The sequence below is a fragment of the Dendrobates tinctorius genome, unplaced genomic scaffold (genome assembly GCF_039654945.1).
Source record: "Dendrobates tinctorius isolate UK_male_01 unplaced genomic scaffold, ASM3965494v1 ptg000143l, whole genome shotgun sequence".
NCBI classification, from domain to species: Eukaryota; Metazoa; Chordata; class Amphibia; order Anura; family Dendrobatidae; genus Dendrobates; species Dendrobates tinctorius.
The window spans coordinates 45,012,000-45,035,327 of NW_027361810.1; the positions used below are offsets into that span (position 1 = coordinate 45,012,000).

General features: G+C 46.5%; 1 protein-coding gene across 4 annotated transcripts in view; it reads right to left on the reverse strand.

The window, feature by feature from the left end:
• Nucleotides 1-23,328, reverse strand: part of LOC141049426 (neurabin-2-like) — a 114,918-nt gene that overhangs the window by 36,190 nt on the left and 55,400 nt on the right. For all 4 annotated transcript variants that reach the window (XM_073545893.1, XM_073545889.1, XM_073545890.1 and 1 more), the window contains exons 5-10: nt 16,982-17,086; nt 14,376-14,505; nt 12,907-13,056; nt 10,826-10,879; nt 9,237-9,466; nt 8,394-8,490 (exon numbers count right to left, since the gene is read on the reverse strand). In XM_073545893.1, coding sequence (XP_073401994.1) covers nt 8,394-8,490; nt 9,237-9,466; nt 10,826-10,879; nt 12,907-13,056; nt 14,376-14,505; nt 16,982-17,086 — 766 coding nt within the window. The remainder of the gene's footprint in view (nt 1-8,393; nt 8,491-9,236; nt 9,467-10,825; nt 10,880-12,906; nt 13,057-14,375; nt 14,506-16,981; nt 17,087-23,328) is intronic.

Consider the following 23,328-nt stretch of genomic DNA (forward strand, 5'->3'; position numbering starts at 1 on the left):
TCATTGCCGGTTTACGCAAAGGCTTGATTGCAGTTGTTGCTGCTAAGGGTAGTCCATCCAGTTATTAGGCTTATGGGGCAATCATTTTTTTCCAGACAGGACCCTGTAGGTTTGGATTTCTTTCCCCCTTAATAAAGACCTTCATTTAAAAATGGAATTTTGTGTTTACTTTGTCTATTTACATTTGTTTGGTGATTCGAAACATTTAAGTGTGACAAACATGCAAAAGAATGGGAAATCAGGAAAGGGGCAAACACTTTCACACATATAAAGATATATTCTTGACACTATTTTAATAACTGTACAAATTCATTCTTACCCATTAGATCATTAGATCGTATGCAATTACTGTATTGCTATTTTAAGACCGCCGGCAACGATTTGAGTGTTTTTAAATATGTTTGGAAAGTATCATAATCATCATCTTGGTGAAGAAATTTGAAGTATAACATTTGCCGCCTACACAACTGCTGTACTTGGCCAATTTCTACATCTTAAAAACCACATTTTCTAACATGGCACAGCAAAATAGGAGCAAAATAACGTTCTAACAAAGTGTAGCATTATTCATTCTTTTCCGCACTGAGATATTCTTTATTTTCCATCTAACTCAAAATCCAGTATTGTATATTCATTGGGGGACACAGGAACATGGGGTGTATGTATGCTGCTGCCACTAGGAGGCTGACACTATGCACATAAGAAAATTAGTTACTCCTCCGCAGTATACACCCCACCGACTGGCGCTGAATTAGTCAGTTAGTGAGAAAGCAGTAGAAGTAGTAGAATAGAGAACAAACACAACTCAACTGTAACTATAATACACAAAACCAATGACCGAAGTTGTGAAAAATGGGAGGGTGCTGTGTCCCCCAATGAAGGCTCTGAGAAAAAGATTTTACGGTAAGCAACCAAAAATCCTGTTTTCTCCATCGCTTCATTGGGGGACACAGGAACCATGGGACGTCCCAAAGCAGTCCCTGGGGAGGGAAAGCAAACTTCCATCAGGCCAGCGGACTCACCACCGCTGCCTGCAAGATCCTTCTCCCTAGGCTGGCATCCGCCCAAGCGTAGGTGTGGACCCTGTAGAATTTCACAAACGTGTGAACAGATGACCAGGTTGCAGCTTTGCAAAGCTGCAGTGCCGAAGCTCTGTGGTGCACTGCCCAGGAGGCACCCACTGCCCGAGTGGAGTGAGCCCTAACCCCTAGAGGAGGTACTCTGCTCTTGGCCCGGTAAGGATCCAAGATTGCCGATCTAATCCAGTGAGCAATAGTGGCCTTGGAGGCCGGCAGGCCCTTTCGTGCACCATCTGGTATGACGAAAAGGGAGTCTGTCTTCCGGAACACCTCGGTCCTAGCCAAATAGACCCTCATGGCCCTGACCAGGTCCAGTCGGTTCAAGGAGCTTTCCCGGGGATGAGATGGAGCCGGGCAAAAAGAAGGTATAACGATGTCTTCATTCAGGTGGAAAACAGATACCATCTTAGGAAGGAAGGAAGGCTGAGGTCGCAGTACCACCTTATCCTGGTGAATCACCAAGAAAGGGGGGCGACAAGAAAGGGCCGCCAATTCTGAGATACGCCGGATGGAAGTAATGGCCACCAGAAAGGCCACCTTCCAAGAGAGAAAAGATAGAGAGACCTCCCTGAAAGGTTCAAAGGGGGGACAGTTAGATCCCAAGAATCTACGGGCGCTCGATATGGCGGTGCTGTGTGAGCTGCCCCCTGCAGAAAGGTCTTGACCTGCTGACGAGAAGATGACGACCTCTGGAAAAGCACGGAAAGAGCCAAAACGTAGCCCTTTAGGGAACTAAGGGCAAGTCCAGCGACAAGGCCCACCTAGAGGAAAGCCACAATAGAAGGGAGCGAAAAAGAGGCAAAATGCGATTGGATTCGCACCACCCAAAATAGGCCTTCCACGTTCTATAGTATATTCTGGAAGAAGACTGTTTCCTAGCATGGATCATGGTGTGAATTACTTGGTCTGACAGGCCCGATTTTTTCAGAACCGCGGTCTCAACGGCCACGCTGTCAAATTGAGAGTCCGAGAATTGGGGTGGCAGATCGGACCCTGAGACAGTAGATCCGGTCTGTCTGGAAGTCTCCAAGGCGCATCCGCGAGAAGGTTGACGATGTCTGCGAACCAAGCCCGCCTAGGCCAATCCGGCGCAGTGAGAATGACTGGCACCCTTTCTGCCTTGATCTTCTTCAACAGTTTGGGGAGAAGAGGAAGGGGAGGAAATAGATAGGGGAGTGCGAACTGTGACCAAGGAATGGTCAGAGCATCGACACCTACCGCGAGAGGATCGCGTGCTCTGGACACGAACCGAGTCACCTTCCTGTTCAGACGGGACGCCATAAGGTCCACGTCCGGGCTTCCCCATCGCCGACAAACTTGATGAAAGACCTCCTGATGCAGAGACCATTTCCCTGCCGTGATGCCATTGCGGCTGAGAAAGTCGGCGGCCTCGTTTTCCACGCCGGGATGTGTATCGCGGATATCACTGGAACTGAGGCCTCTGCCCAACGAAGGATCTTGGATACCTCGGCCAAGGCACTCCGAGTCCCTCCCTGATGGTTGACATATGCCACCACCGTGGCATTGTCCGTCTGGATCTGAATTGGCAGACCCCTGAGTTGCCTGTGCCAATGAAGGAGGGCCAGAAGAATTGCCCGAATCTCCAGGACGTTGATCGGGAGGGCTGTCTCTTGCGACGACCAACGCCCTTGGATGATCAGATGGCGAAATACCGACACCCAGCCGAGGAGACTCCCGTCCGTCGTCACCGCCTGCCAATGCACCGGAAGAAAAGACCGGCCCTGGGAGATGAGAGGTGATGTTAGCCACCAATTGAGGGACAGTCTGACTCGAAACGAGAGTCGGATTGGACGATCCAGGGAGGACACTGATCTGTTCCACTGCGCCAGAAAGGCCAGCTGAAGTGGTCTCGAGTGGAACTGGGCGAAGGTAATCGCTTCCGCCGTTGCTACCATCCTCCCTAAGACTCTCATGGCTGAACGGAGAGAAGTGGACGGAGGGCTCTGAAGCAAGCGAACATCCCGCCGGAGAGTTACACTCTCGTCGGGAAGGAAAACCTTCGCCTGATGGGTGTCGAAAAGTAGGCCTAGAAACACAAGACGTTGCGTTGGGATCAGGCAGGACTTTTTCCTGTTGATAATCCACCCGAATCGGGAAAGGGTGTCACAAACGATGGCGAAACTTTCGTGAGCCTGGGGCAGGGACGGAGCTTTGATGAGGATGTCTTCGAGGTATGGGAATAGCTTGAGACCTCTGATCCTTAAAATGGCCATCAGCGCTGCCATGATTTTCGTAAAAACCCTGGAAGCGGTGGCGAGACCGAATGGTAAAGCTACAAATTGGAAATGCTCCTGATGTATCACGAAGCGCAGGAATTTCTGATGTCCTTGGAAGATGGGAACACGTAGATAAGCGTCCTGAATGTCTATGGAGCACAGAAACTCCTGTGCCTCCACGGAAGCGATTATTGAACGAAGGGACTCCATTCTGAAGTGTCGCAAGCGGACCCTTTTGTTTAGCAACTTTAGATCCAGAATGGGCCGAACCGTACCGCCTTTCTTTGGTACTACAAACAGGTTTGAATAGAAACCCGTGAAGCGCTCTGCTTCTGGAACGGGGATAATCACCCCCGAATCGAGGAGAGAGGCAATGGCGATAACGAAGCCCGGGATCAGAGAGAGATCTTTTGGGGGTCGGGATTCGAAGAATCGATCCCGAGGACGAGAAACAAATTCTATTTTGTATCCTGAGGATACAATTTCCCTGACCCAAGCGTCTTCCACCAAGGCGAGCCAGACGTCTCTGTAAGCAAGAAGACGGCCACCCAAGCGGTGGGATGTGCCAGGGTTTTGACGCCAGTCATGCTGAGGAAGACCTTCCAGGTCTAGACCTGGTGGATCTACCTTGGGAGGAATGGGAGCGCCAGGAAGGAGTGGGCCTAAAGGAAACTGTTTTCCTATCTTGGTGCGCTTGTGGCCTCCGCTGGTTAGAAGGAGACTCTGCGGTCGCGAAACGACAAAAGGGTACAAAGGGCCAAAACTGACGTTTTAGGAGGCCGATGAGGCTTGGACTGGGGCAGAAGGGAGCTTGTGCCCCCAGTGGCGTCCTTAATGATCTGGTTTAGTCTGTGACCGAAGAGGCTCAAACCCTGAAATGGTAGGCTGGTGAGGGACTTTTTTGACGATAAGTCTGCCTGCCAGGCCTTAAGCCAAACTGTGCGCCGAATAGCCACAACGTTGCTAGATGCCTTGGCTGCGCAAGACGCAGCATCTAGGAAGGCAGATACCAAATATTCGCCCGCATGGGAAATCTGGTCGGCGAGGTCCGCCAGTTGCTCTGGACGAGCCCCGGCCAGAATGCCTTGTTGGAGATCCTTAGCCCAGTTGGTTATGGCCTTAGAAACCCAGGTAGAAGCGAAGGCCGGACTTAGGGCCGATGCTGCCGCTTCGAAGGCTGATTTAGCAAAAGATTCTATGATTCTGTCGTTAGGATCTCCTAGCGACGCTCCCCCAGAGATCGGAAGGACAGTGTTGTTAGATAGTCTGGAAACCGGCGGGTCTACAACAGGAGAAGTTGACCATTCTGCGGTAAGCTCCGGCGAGAAAGGGTATAAGACGCCAAGGCATTTCCCTCTTTGAAAGCGCCTGGTCTGATTCTCTTTCCCTAGTCAGAATCTTCTGAAACTCAGAATGAGGAGCGAAGACCTTGGTAGGCGGTTTAGACCGCCTGAACGAAACACCCTGATCTGTGAGTTCCGTGGGCGAGTCCTTGATCTTAAAGGTTTGATTGATCGCACCAATGAGGCTCTGGGCCATATCCCTCATATCTGCGATTTGGTCCGAGTCCAGCTCCAAAACATCCTCGGAGGGCGTGTCCGAGAAAGTTTCGCCTGGTTCAGAAGAGGATCTGGCCGACCCGGGCCGCTGTGACGGGCTATGGGGCAAGACGGAGCGAGAAGACGAATCAGAGCGGTGCCCCTGTCTGGATCATTTGCGGCTAATGTTGGTAGGCTCAGCCGGAGCTTCCTGTGGCCTGCTGGGCCTTGCGGAAGTCTGCAGGGGCAACTTATCAAGTACAGAAACCAGGGTCTGAGACACCTTGGTGAGATCTGCCACAGATTGAGAAAGAGGAAGCCCACTCTGGAATGGAATAGGGGTCTCACTCTCACTTGGGCCAGCCGGGGGCTCCTGAGCGGTGGGATCAATGGGGTTGCTGCAGTCCTGACAGAGGGGAGAGGACTGGCCTGATGGAAATTTGTGTTTGCAAGCAGAACATGCAAAGTCACTGACCACAGCTGAGGAAGAAGAGGAAGTTGGGGGGGCGAGAGCGAAGTGGCTTAGAATTAGACATGGTGAGCTAACCCACTAAGCGGCGCCAGACGGTTAGGGGACCAAGAGCTGAGGAGGGTGTCAGTCTGCAGTGCAGAGCTACTCACGGCACCTATGAAGCGACTTTCAGCTATTGCTCGGCTCACTTGGGAACGGCTCCAGTAGACAGGGAAGGCGACCGACTCTCAGGCTGAAGAAAATGGCGGATGCCTGGGAGAAGACGCGCTCTGCAGAGGAGAAGATGGGCGAAACAACCGCGCTTGGACGCTCCCCCTGTAAAAGACCCGCTCGGAGCCCATAGGACTGCTGGGGGGAGAGGGCGGAACCATTCACTGCCCCTAGTCCCCTTAGTGTGGCGGAGGGAGGTACAGGACGGGCGGGAGAAAGCCCGCCTGAGCGAGGGGACGTGGCCTCGGCCAGCACAAGGCCCGAACAGAAGCCGGGGCCTAAATTTGAAGCGGCGGCCGCCGGAGGGGCGCGGTGCGGCACGGAGGTATCCCGCCAGCCGCACTGTCGCGGCGCTATGAGGGCACGGGGCTGGAGACACCGCACCATCCGATGCCTAAGCCAGCGCTTGCTGACTTAGGACCCCTGGAGCAGCGCTGTCACCAGGCTTCCCCTGGAAGGAAAGGTACCACAAATCCAGGTTGCTCTGTCGCGGCACTCGGAGAGCCCAGGGTTGTGGACGCTGCAATGTCCGATGTCTGAGCCAGCGTTTGCTGCTTTAGGACCCATGGATCCGCGCTGTACCTTACATCCAGTGAGGAAATAAGACGTCCGTACCCTTCAGTGGACGTCCGTGCCTCCATCTACCGACAGGCTCTGGTGGGCGAGTGGGTGTGAGGCAGAAGCTAGGATCTTTTTAGTTCTTGATCCTGCCGGCTAGACCTATGAGGATACGGGGTGGCAGTACACGCCGTACTCAGTCTCTTTGTGGGAGTACAGATGTGACTGTTCATTCTGTATCTCTCCGGAACCTGCAAGGGAACGACACACGCTGAGGTAGATAGGGGTCTAATGAAAGACCTGTGTCCACCTCCTACTGACACTAAGCTAAACTGACTAATTCAGCGCCAGTCGGTGGGGCGTATACTGCGGAGGAGGAGCTAATTTTGTTATGTGCATAGTGTCCGCCTCCTAGTGGCAGCAGCATAAACCCCATGGTTCCTGTGTCCCCCAATGAAGTGATAGAGAAAAAAAATTAACGTGGTGCCATGTTATTTATATAGATTTTTCTGTCGGGGGGGCATAAAAGTAAGTATTGTAGGAGTGATACCTTTATTGGCTAATCCTGATGAAGGTGTCCATGTGCTCCAAAATCTTGCAAATATAAAGTATTTCTGGTTAGCAACTAAAGGGAGCACTCCTAGAATAATTGTCTTTTTTTGACAAATTTAAAAAAAATAAATAATAATAATAATAATAATAATAATAATAATAATAATAATAATAATGTGACTCAAGATTGCTAAAAATCCACATTTTTTTCTTAATATGTAAATGAGCTGTTAAGATGTATGGGCCGGACGTAGATCTCCCTGAGAATCTACCTCCAGAGATTATTTTAAATGAAAGGAGGCATTACCATTGTGAGATCAGGAGAGCAGACTGTCAGTCGTTACATGTCTCACACTGGTAACACTATTTTTCAGGTAATTTAAGGTCTGGAGGCAGATTCTCGGGAAGATCTATGTCCGGTCCATAGATCTTAATAGCTCATTGACATATTAAGAAAAACTTTTCTTTTTCATAATAAACAGGATGAATATAAAATATTTTGAATATGTTCACCCATTAATAAGCTGCAGGTGCTGGAGGTAAAATGTGCAGTTACTTGCAGCTCTCTCAAGTTTTGGACACTATATTGCATAAATGTATCTAAAATGAGAAATAAAGCAATTTTGCAATAAATCAGACTAAAGGAGAAAAAAAAAAAAAAAAAAAAAAGAATCCAACTCTTTTGTTACTCTTGTTCCCGTCTGGCCCCTACAGATATGCTGCCTTCTATCTGTCCTTTACTTCTTGCTAAGCTAATGTGCGCTAGTATAAAGCGGGAACAAATGGAAGGAAATATGACCGCAGGTTTGTTCGCTCGTACCGCGCAGTCTGTATTGGAGCTATAGAAACAAAATAATTGGATTTTTTTTTTTTTTAATTAAGCCTTACTGCAGAGCAGATTCATTATCTTCTGGGTGAAAAAATATGTGCACAATGTGGAAACATTGCTCAAGATTTCACATTTTTTCTCCTGAAATCAGTAATTCACTTAAAGTGAATGTCAACTTTTAATAAGCATGTTTCTTACAATAACTTTTATTTATTTTTTTTTTAGCAGAATTGCGCTGCTTTTTTCCCTGATATAATGCTCCAAATCCTCAGCACACACAGAGTTAAATAATACTTATGTAATGTCAGCCATCAGCAGCATCCGCCTGGGCTCCCTCTAAGCAGTCTTTACGGGCAAGTAGGACATAGAAAGTTAAATAAAACGACATCGTATCACAGAGATCAAGGTATTTTATTCTAAAGATATCCACATTTTTCTTAATATGTTAATGAGCTATTAAGATCTATGGACCGGACATAGATCTTCCCGAGAATCTGCCTCCAGACCTTAATTTACCTCACAAATCGCATTACCAGTGTGTGACACGTAACGACTGACAGTCTGGTCTCCTGATCTTACACTGGTGATGCCACCTTTCATTTAAAATAATCTCTGGAGGCAGATTCTCAGGGAGATCTAGATCCGGCCCATAGATCTTAACATCTCTTTTACATATTAAGAAAAATGTGGATTTCTTGGAAATAATAATCCGATCACGGATATCAAGGTATCATTTTATACAGTTTCTGGAGTGTTAACCCCACTACAGATTCCCTTTAAGAAAAAAAAAATTGCACCCAAAAGGTGGGCAAACCTTTTAAGAATTTAACAAGCATAGAAATTAAAAAATTATGAAGGTTGGATATTAAACGTTAGGAAACTCGTATTCAGCTCCAATAGTATACATGTTATACATACCCGTGCACGTAGAAGATCCATTTGTTCATTATGTTTTCTGTCCTTTTGCTTTAAAAGCTCCTTCTGTTCCAGCTCTTTCTTCTCAAATTCTATTTCCCTATAGATAAAAAGGAAATAATGTTACAGTTTCCAGTTACAAGGGAACCATAAAGTAGACAGCTTATAAGTCGAGAGCAAGCACGCGCAAAAAGTGAGCGAGGACGCAAAAGAGAGCGAGGACGCAAAAGAGAGCGAGGACGCAAAAGAGAGCGAGGACGCAAAAGAGAGCGAGGGCGGAGTGAGTGCAGAGAGAGCGAGCGCGCAAAAGAGAGCGAGCGCGCAAAAGAGAGCGAGCGCGCAAAAGAGAGCGAGCGCGCAAAAGAGAGCGAGCGCGCAAAAGAGAGCGAGCGCGCAAAAGAGAGCGAGCGCGCAAAAGAGAGCGAGCGCGCAAAAGAGAGCGAGCGCGCAAAAGAGAGCGAGCGCGCAAAAGAGAGCGAGCGCGCAAAAGAGAGCGAGCGCGCAAAAGAGAGCGAGAGCACAAAAGAGAGCGAGCGAGAGCACAAAAGAGAGCGAGCGAGAGCACAAAAGAGAGCGAGCGAGAGCACAAAAGAGAGCGAGCGAGAGCACAAAAGAGAGCGAGCGAGAGCACAAAAGAGAGCGAGCGAGAGCACAAAAGAGAGCGAGCGAGAGCACAAAAGAGCAAGAGAGCGCAGAGTGCAAAAGAGCTATTCAAGTTCATGTTCAAGTTCGGGTAATGCTTTGGTACCCAAACTGAACTCTGGACACAAAAAGAGTGATGGGTCTACTCTTATTTATAAAATTGTATTAAAAAAAAAAAAAAATAAAAGGAGGAACACAACCTACTTCATCTGATAATCCTTTAGTAATTTCTTGGCCTTGGTGTATTTCTTCTCCAGGGTGTCATACTGTTCCTGGGTTTCTTTCAGATGTTCATTTACGGTCTTACACAGCGCCTGAGCCTCCAACCAATAAGTCTCCAGCTTCTTAATTTTCTCCTTGTTTTCTTCAACAGACTGTTGGTACTTTATCCGGTTGGTTTCCCAGTCCAGCTTCTCATTTTCTGCAGCTTTGATCTTTAAAGGAATAGATATCAATTGTGATATTTTAGTTTTAGTATTAAAATCAGGTAGATTTTCTAAAGAAATAAAAAAAAAAAAAAAAAACACAGGCTCCACTTTAAAAATTTAACAGATTTTTCCGGCTCCCAAAAACTCATTGTGGAAGTAGCCTAAGAAAAGATGTATGTGCAGGGAATAAGACAAGTCACATCGGTCTATGCCCATGAAACAGGTTGGATTGAAATCAGACCCGATGTTTTAGTCACTTGCCTGTTGTGGACGCGGCACTCTTGGGGTCGCTATTGGACTCCATTCACTTGTATTGTGCTGCAGATGCAGCAGGGACACAGGGTTCTTTGGGCACGTGACCTGTGCCACAGCCTAAGTTGCCATGTAGCCCTAGCATGAAAGTAGCGCTCCAGAAAAATTGTTTTAGGACATATTTACAAGTGTAATCTGTCAGCAGATTTTGCTATGGAATCCTACAGCTGCATGATGCAGGGGCAGAAACCCTGATTCTAGCCATCTGTCATTTACTGGAGTGATTGGTCACATTTTGACAAGATCCTGTTTTCTCTGCTGTAGATGTAGCATTGCTCAGAATGCTGAGCTTTGCATAACCTCGGGGTAGTCGACTACACCACTGATTTGCAGATTCCTGTGCACAATATCAGCAAGCTGCCAATCAGTGGTGTTTTGGACCAGCAAGCACGTGACACCTAGTCCTGCACTGATAATCTCCTGTTGATAAAACACTGATTGTATTTAACCTACAGCACATAGCCCAATAAGTGACACATCCCTGGAATAAGAGTCTCTGACCCTGGAATCAGATAGGAATGTCAGTCTCTGGCTTCCTGTGAACTACAGAATGACAATTTATTAGATCCCCCCACACTCATCCCAGCTCTGCATTCCTTGTTCATTAGGTGGAACTGGAACAGAGGAGAAGAAGGAGCCGTCATGTCAGACAGCTCATATATGGTGCACCACATAAACAGACATAGCCTCAATGTTATGATATTGCTCAATAATAGCCTATATGCGGATAAAATGAAAAAAAAAAAAAAAATAATAATATGGTTAATTTTTTTTTTTTTTTTTAAAGGAAAGTGTGGTTAAAGGACAAACTAGACTGGGAAGAACAAGTTAAATGCCCAGCCGGCATTATCGTATAATACACCTGCCATCTGACAGTCACCGCCGCAAACACTGAGGCTTCCCATTTCTGTGCCACTCTTATATAAGCGTTATACACCAGGAACACATCCCAATAAAATATAGATATCTTGAAAGCAGGAAGTGACAAGAAAATTGGAGCAGATCTGTGAAGCTTGCATGAAGGCATGCTAAAACCCAGCTCTGCGGACTCACCCGGTCTTTCAGCTGGTTGACTTCAGCAGTAGTGACAGCGTGCTTCAGCTGAAGCTAAGAAAAAAAAAAAAAAAGGACATCCTATTTAGTAAAACACAAAATACAAGACAAATGTGCTACTACATCATTAGCTTTTGTATCCCCAAGTGACAAAACTGCTGGTGTAAAGGTCACACTCAGATGGCAAATTTATTGTCATTTTAGGGGTGAATTCTGCTCCAAAAACCCAAAGAATATTATAGTACAATGATAGTGAATGAGGTTGTGAAAAACACACAAGTACGGTATTTAAAATACTTAAAAGGGGTTGTCCGGCCTTGGGATACAAGTCTGCGGTCAGCGCAGAGAGCGGGCGGACATGTGACAGAAAGTATGTGATTAGGAAACTGGCCAGTAGGAGCAATGCCTAGTAGAAGACTGTGAACAATGAGGATGAATGACTTCATGGAGATCAACATCCAACACTGCAGAGACACCATCACATGTTTCTCAAAGCAGTGATTCTAGAGCAGTGCCCCCATCCCTTATGAGAAATATGTAAAAACATGCAAAACACAAGCCGCGGAGACACCATCACGTTTCTCAACGCAAGCAATGACTAGCCAGGTCTTTCCCCGGGAAGGAACAACCACAGGAAGGGCAGTCTCCAATGAAGGAAACCACCTATGCCAAAACATGGTATCCATCCACAGACAGCTCATGCCCTCATCAGGCATTGCTCTAGAATCACTGCATTGAGAAACATGTGATGGTGTCTCCGCAGTGTTGGATGTTGATCTCCATGATTTCATTCATCCTCATTTTTCACAGTCTTTTTACTAGGCATTGCTCCTACTGGCCAGTTTCCTACTCCACACTGATGAGGGGCAATACCCCGAAACAGCTGTCTGTGGATGGATACCATGTTTTGGCATAGGTGGTTTCCTTCATTGGAGACTGCCCTTCCCGTGGTTGTTCCTTCCCGGGGAAAGACCTGGCTAGCCATTGCTTGCGTTGAGAAACATGTGATGGTGTCTCCGCGGCTTGTGTTTTGCATATTTTTACATATTTCCCATAAGGGATGGGGGCATTGCTCTAGAATCACTGCGTTGAGAAACATGTGATGGTGTCTCCGCGGCTTGTGTTTTGCATGTTTTTACATATTTCTCATAAGGGATGGGGGCATTGCTCTAGAATCACTGCGTTGAGAAACATGTGATGTGTCTCCGCAGTGTTGGATGTTGATCTCCGTGAGTTCATTCATCCTCATTTTTCACAGAAAGTATGTGATTGACTTACTTCCGGCACAATCAGACTAGACTGTGTCCAGCCTCACTCAATACACTTGCAATGGGCAAGGCTGTGCACGTCTAGTCGGCATGTCACAGCATGTATGCAAATCCCATACTTGTGGTTACGCGCCCGTTGCAGGCACTGGAGAATCCTCTTGCAGTGTGCGTGATGCGAGGATTTTCAAGTCTGAAGTCACCTGGATTGACTGCAGACTTGTAGCCTAAGGCCGGACAACCCCTTTAAGACCATAACGGTCAAAAAATTGTTATTCATTTCTCGCACATTAGTGGCATAATTAAAGGATATGCAATAAATGTATGGTATCTGCTGGTCTCCTCTACCTACTTGTTGAATTTTGGAACTTTATTAGAGAAAGCCACGCATAAGTGGATACCTCTCCACTGACAACAGTGAATGGCAGGCCCCATTCTCAGGATACAAGGATGGCTCTGGTAGTGGGAACCCACCCATCTGTCATACATTTATGGCATTTATCCCATGGAAAAATTCCTTTATGGGATTGTACACAGGACTCGTGGGCGTAATAAAGTATTTTTCAATCCCTGCATGCTTTTAGCCAAATCCCACAGATCTGTGAGCAAAGAACACCAAATTGTTGCATCACATTGTACTAGCTTATATCTATGGGAGACATTAGGAATCTACTCTCACACATCCTACTGTTCTGCAAGGTTGTAAACAATCTTAAGGAAATGACATAAAATGCACCCAGGTCCCATAACATTATTGTCACATCTGACATACAAACACTGAGTAAGGAAGGGCTGATCACAGCAGCAGCACTCTACCTCTTTAAATTTGAGTGCCAGCTGAGAGGCGTCCATATCTGAAGGAAAACTTATATCGTCACTTTCTGGCAACTCAAACACTTCCACAGAATTTCCATGTAGATGCGACTCTAGATCATCCTCATCATCATCCTCGTCGAAATCTTCTTCCTGTCGAAAATAAAAAAAAAAGAAATTCCACAGGCTTGCCAAGAATTCTACATTTGTAAACTTACAAATGGAATAAAACAGATGTCCTGCACATGTAAAAAACCATCAGAAGAAGAATACAGGACTACAACACTAAGGGCCACAGGGTACAGAATGAAGTTATTGTATTCTTATTCCCAAATGCACGTAAATCACCTTAAAGTGGATCTGTCACCTGAATATATGGTATGGGGACAGTTCTGTCCTGTTAGCCAAAATGGTACAAAGAAAAAAAAAATATATATTATCTATATTTTAATACGATTTGACTAACAGAAGCAATCACAAAATACACAGGACACCAGAAGTACAGTATATTTATAGGGGGCTATCCACACAGTGTTCGACTTGCAGCTTTGGGTGAATAAACAGCAGCCATCTTCTACTAATCAGCATTTTGAGAGGCGCCCTCATGAATACATTGAACTCAAACTGAGTATCAAGGATTTATTACAATTGCTACTATTAGCCAAAAGGTACAATGACGCCAGCCTTACATCACCAAGCACAATGCAGAGCGTCAGATGGAGTGGTGTAGAGCAGCCACCACTGGACTGTTGAGCAGTAGCAATGTGTTCTGTGCAGTGACGGATCACACTTCTCTATCTGGCATCTGATGGATGAGTCTGGGTTTGGTGAATGCAACAAGAACATTACCGCCTGACTGCAGTGAGCCCTGCTGTACAGTTTGGTGCAGGAGGGATATTTTTTTTTATCCCCCAGGAGTCAGCCATGGCTCCTTAAGTTCCAGTGAATTAAAATTTTTCAGCACAAGACATTTTGGCCACCTGATGTTTACAGGTTTGTGGGAACATTTTGAGGAAAGCATTTTTTCTGTTCCCCATGCACAAACCAATTTTTCCTGTTCCCCATGCCCCTCTCCAATGCACAAAGCAAGGTCCATAGGGGCATTGTTGGGTGAATTTGGTATGGAAGAACATGATCTGCCAAACAAAGCTCGGGCGTCAATCAAATCAAGCCATTGGGGATGAGCTGGAACAGAAAACTGTAAGCCCGGCCTCGCCTCCAACATCAGTGTCTGACCTCACAAATGCTCTTCTGGGTGAACGGGCAAAAATTTCCAAAGACACCCACAAAATCTGGTAGAAAATATACTCAGAAGAGTGGAAGCTGCAAGAGGAAGAGGAGCTACTCCATATTAATATTTACGGATGTAAAATGGATGTCGCAGAAGCTCCTGTAAGGTGTAATGTGGAGGTTTCCCACTACTTTAGTCCATATAATGTATCATGGGAAGGGGTCACAATGTCCTCCATTACCTGCCCGGTGCTGCCCTCCGAGTACTGCTGGTCATACATCTGCTGCTGACATCTCTCCTGCTCCAGAGTCTCGCTGATGAGGCGAGCCACTTCACTCTGTGCCCCTGGTTTCTCTCTCCCAATGAGGAACCTAAAATTAAAAAACAATGATGGGTAAGAGGTGTTAAAAAATAAATAAAAAGTTTCGCCTTGCCCGAGCCGCTTTGTCCTTATCCCCTCTTAGATGGCCTTCATGAATCCGGGTGAGGAACCACTGGAAAGAGCGACTTTACGTTCTAGCAAAACTGGACATGACCTAGTATCAGTAGTGTGAGCAGACCATTGCCACTTCTTCAAGATGTATAAGAAAAGGACAGGAGGGTAAAGCGGAGGAGGACGCTCACATAATACAGAGGATCTGTGGTTAGCACTGCAGCGCTGGAGTCCTGGGCTCAAATCCCGCCAAGGACAACGTCTGCAAGGAGTATGTTCTCCCCGGGTTTGCATGGGTTTCCTCCATAGGCATACCGATAAGGAATCTAAATTGGGAGCCCCAATGGGGACAGTGATAATGTCTGTAAAGCGCTGTGGAATTAATGGCGCCAAGATGAGGCGGATTTTCTGTGGAACTGCTATGGAATTATATGGAAATCGTGAAATCTGCGGCAATTCTGTGACAATTCTGCCTTTGATCACACGTAAAACATGTTGAGCTTTCAGCGGATCAGCCTGCGGTGTGAGCGTATGTCTTACGTAAGGTGTTTTGTGTGAATGTGTATTCTATTAGTTATCAGATGGCTGGGTCCTGATCTGTGATATTTGGGAGTATCCTAATTTTCACCGATATCTAGGGTGCTTCACACTGCATTCAGGGGCATTTTCAGTGGTCCCATCGGGGCTTATGTACGAATCCCCAAAATGGGATTTGGACGTAAGCACTGACGGGGCCACAGACCGTAATGTATAACATATACCCTGCCATGCATAATTTTCAGGCATAAATGCCTACTGACGGCGGACACAGACGCAGTCCTGTAGGTGTGCACTCACGAAAAAAAATTGCAATGCAGAGCGCGCAGTCACTCTACCATCACCATTACAGTGTATGGCCCAGTCAGTGCACGCGTCCGGACCCCGCCTTGCAGGGGATTTCAGACATATGCCCTGATGGGGCCACAGAAGGCAATGTGAAAGCACCCTTAATCAGATCACCGGGGGCTGAATCCAGTGCAGCGGTGGTCAGGGGGCGCTGTAACCCTTGCTCACCCTGGGCAATCACTGCTCTTCATTACAGCCTCCAGAAATAAACAGCTATTGACAAGTCAAGCAGGACGTGAGACCAGAAACAGCAGTCAGGCTATGCAAAATTGCTTAAAGGGGTGGTAAGTCTTTACGATACATTTTTGCATATATGTGGGGCGAAAAATATAAAAAAAATTTTTTAAAGGAGTGGAATTTTTTTATTGCATGCATTTGAGGCTTACAAAATATTTTTTCTATTATTTCATTAAAAAGTGTTTACTGCCTTCTACAATGTTTGGTAGAGCGGCTTAGTATACATTTTTTGCAAAAAACGTATCAACTAAATACCCTGTTTTGTTATCTTTTTACTAGCACTTGCTGTTTGTTTGTTTTTTTTTGTTTTACAGCTGAGTATTTTTTCACATTCGTTATACTGTGTTTCTATCTCTTGATGGTGTGAACACTGTCCTACCGACTTGCTTGCTGTGTGCATGGCCCATGCGTTTGAATTCAACTTCTGTGTTGTCCAGTCTATTGCTGACTAAAGGAGTTGACTGAGGATCAGTCAGTGAGTTCTGTCTGATGGAAAGATAGTCACTCTCTTTGTCTTTTTATGAGCTCCTCCAAGTTGATTTATGACCACATTTAAATGTTCAGGGAAACAAAAAGACTGGAAAAAGCCAAATGGTGGAACATTTTTTTTTTTAATGAAATCCAATTACAAAAAAAGGATTTTTGTTAGTTCACGAATGACATCGATAATGGTTGTTGCATGGATATCAGCTGATCCGTAACTAAAGCGTATTTGTCTTTTTGATGCCTGGTCAGAAAAATGGTTACCCTCCTGAGAAGGGGGCAACTAATATGGCTGCACTGGCTTGTCAGTTCGCCACATTGGAGTCTATGGATCAATTTAATGCTGTAGAACGGTGCCAGACATAGAATTAGGGGGAAAAAAAAAATACAAATTTCGTGAAAGCAATACTATACTGAGTGCAGTAAGTGATGAATAATATGAATATTCCTGGGTCTTCCCAGTTTCCACACCGCGGACACAGAGCCCAATAACTGACTGCTAAAAAGTGCTTCTAGCAAACTAAGCCGCTCAAGACAAATTTCCTAAATCATGTAACTTTTACAAAAGAGGATGAAGCACCATTTGTGCCGACTGAAAACAGATGCCAGATAGGCGCCGCTACAGCCGCTTATCACAGTCATTCCCTACCATCAGCCAAATGTGGTTGAATTGTGACAAAACTGCAGCAAAAACAACAAAAAAAAACAACTTCTATGTATAGAAACAGATATACAGACAACCTAAAAATGAGTGGTGGACCCGATCATATGCCAACAGTTACACATCCATAACTTGAGGACGTACCCACCTGACTGTACCTTTGGTGTTTTTAAGTACTGTAGCAGCAAAGAGTTGTGTGACCCCAACTAGACTTGTACCATCGACTTCCACAATTTGGTCATTGACTTCAATCCTAAAGAAAGAAAAAGAGAAAAAAAAAAAAATATAAGACTTAAAATGAAAATAAGGCGAAAAAAAATATGTAACGGCTCAGCCGTCTGTCGGGAGCGTCGGCGATGGTCAATCATTAACAGACGTATTACAATTGGGTAATATGAATCAATATTGACAGATAGACACGTGGCTATGGTGTCCCGCGGTGATCAATTCTACGCCGAAGGTCAAATGTGATGAGCATGACAAGCAAAAGGGGAAAAAAAAAAAAAAAAAAAGTTAGTTTTACATTCAGTGATTCTCACAAGCTGAACAATTCAGAACACTGAAAAAGAAAAAAATATTGTAGACTGATTGTTCATATGTGATGCATATCCTTGTTTTTGTGTCACTGTTGAAATTAGTGGGTATATATAGTTTATTTAATTTGGCTGTGACAAAAGTTATATCAGATTCATGGAAAGCTGTACAATAATCAACTCTGAAGTATCACAGCATAACCAAGCAGATATGTAATTCAGGATTCTGGGAAAGCTGGGTGACTTCCCATTTGGGAGCTGCAATGGTAGTTAACCCCTTCCCAGTCCATGACGCCTACGTAGGCATCATGAAAAGTCGTGCCCAAACGACCCATGACGCCCCCGTAGGCGTCATGCTATAAATAGCGCTCCTGCGGGTCGGGTGACCGGGGTCAATGAAAGGTCACCCGACCCGCACACAAAGGACCCTTTTATGCTTCACCACAGGGGGGGTGGCTTAGCCCCCACATGGCTACGATCGCTCTGATTGGCTGTTGAAAGTGAAACAGCCAAATCAGAGCGATAGTAATATTTCATCAATGAAATTTGATGAAATATTACAATCCAGCCATGGCCGATGCTGCAGTAGCATCGGACATGGCTGGAGACACTAATTTAACCCCCCCCCACACCGGCTGGCGGGGGCGATCGGCCCCCGCCACGGACTGACAACAGCGATGGGCCGCTGCTGTCACGATCTGCCCCCCCTCCCCTTCCCTCCGATCCCCCCGTCACCCTCCCGGGACCTGTCACGTCCCGCTCCGGCTCCCGGTGTCCCGCCGTCCCTCCTGCATGGGCGCCGCCATCTTTGAAAATGGCGAGCGCATGCGCAGTACGATTGTAATATTTCACCAATTAAATTTGGTGAAAAATTACAATCGGTCCATGGCCGATGCTGCAATATCATCGGCCATGGCTGGAGACAACAATCAGACCCCTCACCCACCGACTGATGGCGCCGATCGGCTGCCGCCGCCGACTGACGGCAGCGATCAGACGCTGCAATCATCATCAGGTCCCCTCCCCCTTCCCTCCACTCCCCCCAGCCTTCCGATCCCCCCCCCACAGGCTTCGGTACCTCCTGTCCCTCTGGCTGTCCCGGTGTCCTGCGTCATGGGCGCCGCCATCTTGGAAAATGGCAGGCGCATGCGCAGTGCGCCAGCTACAGATTCATTCATTTATTTTGATCACTGTGAGAAACTCTCACAGTATAAAAAGGCGGATCCGTTTCTGTATAAAAAGGCGGATCCGTTGGCGTCAAAATCCGCCGCTCATGCAAGTCAATTGGAAAAAAAACAGATCTGCCAAAAAAATGGCGGCTCTGGTTTTTTTTGCAAAACGGCAGATTTTGACTGACGTCAAAGAACTGAAGTCTGAAACAGGCCTTAGGCCGGGGGTCACACTAACCGACGCAAAACACGGTCAGTATTTTACATGCGTAATACGGATGAATGGCCCCTAAACAGTGCTCCGTATGTCATCCGTAATCAAGGTGTGGTCGCATATTTTGCGCATGTCAGCATCCGTATGTAATCCGTATGGTGAGATTTTCTCGCAGGCTTGCAAAATGGACATATAATGGAGCCCTATGACAGGGTTTCTAACAGAAACGAAAGAATAGATATAGACACATAGAATGCATATATATATTTTTTATTAAACCTGTCAGTGTGAGTTTACTGTATCGCGCACTGAATTGCCGGCTTTGCTAAAAGACACCTGGTGCGTATTTCTCGCAAGTCACACGTGTGGTCCGTGTGTAATCCGTATTTTTTTGCGCACCTATAGACTTGCATTGGCGTACTGCGGCCGTAGTACGCTGACAATCACAGCATGCTGCGAGTGGCACGGAGCGTAGAATACGGATGAGAAATATACGGCTGGTGCGAGTGACCCCATAGAGAATCATTGGTCCGTGTCTAATGCGTGCTTTTAGCGCCTCTCACTCTCCCGTATTCCTCGCCAGTGTGACCCCGGCCTAAAGGTGGAATACATTCGTGCCAAATTATTAAATTATTCAAACACCTTTTTGAGGGATTGTCTCACTACGTTAACCCCTCCTAATAATGAAGCTGGCACACCGGTCTGATTACAGAGCAGTGAACAAGCTGAAATCCTCAATGAAAATATGCACAAGAATAAGCACGCGCCACTTTTTAAAAAAAATTTCATCGGGATTTCGAAAAATGAGGTTTAAAAGAAGCTCTGTTTGCTTGTTTCACACTTTAAATTGCAAAAGATTTGCCGTACAGAATCCACTCCACAAATACAGAGCCAATACTGGATGTGTGAACATGGCCCTAAGGTCACCATGCACTGTACATAGCGGTCCTGTGTTCTGTATGAGAGGGGAGCGGTCAGACTCCTCTGGCAGCGGCTTATTTCCAAGGCAAACAAAGAGTTGGGGAGACCCACAGACACATTCGAATGGGAGCTGGATCCTGCAGATATTGGCAGGTTTTTCCAACTTAGAAGGGCTGTCCCCTTTCAGAAATTTTTTTTTCCATAAACGCCATTACTAACAAAACAAACTGTGCTTTACTCATGCTACCCTGGCCCATCAGTGTCCGCCGCGCCTGTCAGTGTCTTATCTGCAGCGCTTACATCACATTGGTAGATCTGCAACCAACCAGTGACCTCAGCGGCTTGTGCTGTCAACTCTGGAAAAGCAGCTTAGCTCGGATACTGGCTGCAGTGCTCTCAGCCTGACATCAGCAGGAACAGCGGTGCAGACTTAGTGATGGACCAGGGGAGAGTGAGTAAGGCTGAGTTTGTTTGTGGCCTTTTTTACTACTTATAGGAAAAACATTTTGGAAAGGAGACAACCTCTAAGTCTCTCATGCGTGGTGGGCATTTAGTAGTGGTTTTCAAGGCAGATTCAATGAGAACAGCAGAGCTGCCATCCTCCCCCCAGTGAAAACCTGGTGGCACCCCATATGCTGGACATAAAAACAGGAGACTTCTGCTGGGAATATTCTAATAGTGGCTTCCTATAGCAAACTCAGCTTTAGGCCGGGGGCACTCAGGACAGGAGCGTTCAGCTGCATGTATTTCCATGCAGTCGCACACTCCGGTCCCGAGTGCCTTGATGCGCGAGTTTCTCGCATCGTACTCGCATGTCTGACCCCGGCCTTATTTTCAGGGTAGATAAAGAACACTAGAATATATGCACGAGTGACACGTGATAATTACTAAGAAATATGTCTTACTAAAGCAAAACTACCAGGATTAAACACACCCTGCAGGGAGAAATACCTGCACACACCGTCCTGCCTGCTGACTGTGGGGAATGATTTATACACATAGAGCGTGTATAATGTGTGACATGGTAAACATTACATCAGTAATGCCGCTCCCCATATACAGTGCACAACCTGGGGAGGACAGGATCTAATACACTATAGTCCTATACCATGGTGACTGCATACTTCTGGCTGACTAAAAGGATTCTCCAGGAGTCACCACTAGGGATGAGCGAGCGCGCTTGGTGTTACTCTGATATCACTCGAGTATGTGGGTGCTCGGATGTTCTCAGCATTCGGTTTTCAAGCTCAAATCCTAACCCCGCATGTTTGACGCCTGTTACACAACCAATAAGCATACGGGGATTGCATGACAGTCCCTGTAATGCTGTAGCCATCTTGGTAGTGACATTACTGTGATTGGCTAGGCACACTGATGCCATTGCACAGCTCAGGGACAGTTCTAATTGGATGGAGAGAACAGGTATCCAGGCCTGTGTGTGCACAAATTAATCAGAGTCCTTTAGTGTCAATAACTGGTGCTGATGCGGACCCATCATACTAACAGTCCTTGTAAGGGCTAATCTTGTGCTTTGCTGTTTGTATCAGATACATTCTTCATTTAGCCTAGGGACAGTTGCAGGAGCAGGAGTGACAGAATACAGCCTCTAGGCAAGGTTTAGGGCTTTGCAGTCCATTGCTATATAAACAGCTGCTGCACTTGACCACTTTCTCTCTTTTGGGAGGGTGAAAAAAATTGACTATCAGTTCATCCATACAGTTTACCGTACTTACATTACAGTGGTACATAAAACTCCAAAAAAAAAAAAAATTTTTTTGATTCAATTAATTATTCATCCACCCAGTTTTATGTGCTTTGTGTTACATTTCGGTGGTATTAAACTCGGTGGGTGGAACACATGAGCTCACAATTGGTGCCAATAGAGGACACCACTGCCTATTCCCCTGTGCTAGGTGCTTCCCAATCCCTTGTCCATGACACTGTTGCAGATGCCTCCCGCCCTGCACATTGTGAGGCACCATCATCAGGCACTTCCAAAAACTTGTCTCTGCATAGCGTTCAGCTGTGCCTACCCAAGGCCTTGGAACTCAAGAAAGTTGCTAGCCACTCGTAGGCCAAAATGCTAATTGGACACATTTCCAGGCTGCTTGCCCTGGAAAAGTTGCCATTTAGGCTTGTAGACACGGAGGATTTCCACTGACTCATGGCAGCAGCCGTCATTCAGTGCCCACCCGCCGCTATTTCTCCGGATGTGACGTCCCTGCCTTATACCAGCACGTGTCCAAGAACATTGCCCGTACTCTTACCAATGAATGTAATTACTGGGATTGTACACTTAACGACTGACATGTGGACAAGCACTTGTGGCCAGAGACGTTACATTTCCCTGATGGCGCACTGGGTGAACATTGTGGAGGCTGGGGCTGTCCCACCCTGGCACAGCACATGTGCTACCTATGCCAAGGATTGCTGGCTCTACTTCTATCAGGGTTTCCTCCACCAGTTCCTGCACCCCTTTCTGCTCCTCCTCACCCTTTATCTCCGATTTATTATCTCAGAGCACGTTGTTCACATTAGCTTTAAGCTCTGCAACACTGCCTCAGCGAAGAGTCAACAGGATCTGCTGAAGCCAATTTGTGTAGGAGGCAAACTGCACACCACAGTAGAGTTATTGAAAGGAATAACAGACCAGACAGATCTGGTCTCTCACCGCAGAACCTACAATCAGGCACGGTCTTGTGTGCGAAAATGTCCATAACCTGGAAGTGGATGTGAAGCTTGGCAAGATCACACACGTACCATGCTTGTCCCACATGCTAAACTTGGTGGTTCAGCTATTTCTGAAAACCTACCCAGATTTGCCAGAGCTTCTGGTCAAGGTACGCTGTATCAGCGCCCATTTACGCAAGTTGGTACAGCTCTGACACTGCTGCAGCAGTGCATGCAAGTGTCAAGCTCACCAACTGATGTGCAATGTGTCCACACACTGGAATTCCACATAGCACAAGATGGCAAGGGTTTTTGAGCATCAGAGGCCTGATGTGGAACACCAGCTAAAACATGCCTGTCTGTATTCTGGTCAGCCACTGCACATAACTTAAGTGTGGGCATGGATGTCTGACATTGGTGCGGTTCTCCAAGACTTTGAGGACTACACAAAGATGGCGAGTGTGGAGATATGGGAAGGGTCGGCGGCGCCCCGATCTGTTAGCCGAAACCACATGGACCAGGGATTGTTCCACCGAACACCCACTCTCCCTTTAACATGGGCATAACGCTACTCAGACAACACAGGGTGAGGGTAAAACAGTGTGGCAATGCTTTACTGAATCACAAAATGGGTGGATAACATGTAGAACAGTCCCAGCAAAATACCCCATGATGGTGCATATTACAAAGTCTCACCGGGATAATGGCAGATGTTACTTCAGAGCTCCCAGGGTTGACTACCCCACCTGTGGCACGCACACAGAAAGGACCTAACGACAAGTGTAGGATGACGACAGCCCATTCAGACACAAGGTCAGTTGACCAGAGGGTCATAACCTGGCTTCATCTTCCAGGGTCGACTACCTCACATGTGGGATACACACACACACACACACACACACACACACACACACACACACACAGAGGAGGTAACGCCAAGCTTGAGAAGAGGACATTCCATTTAGGTAAAAGGCCAGTTGACCCGAGG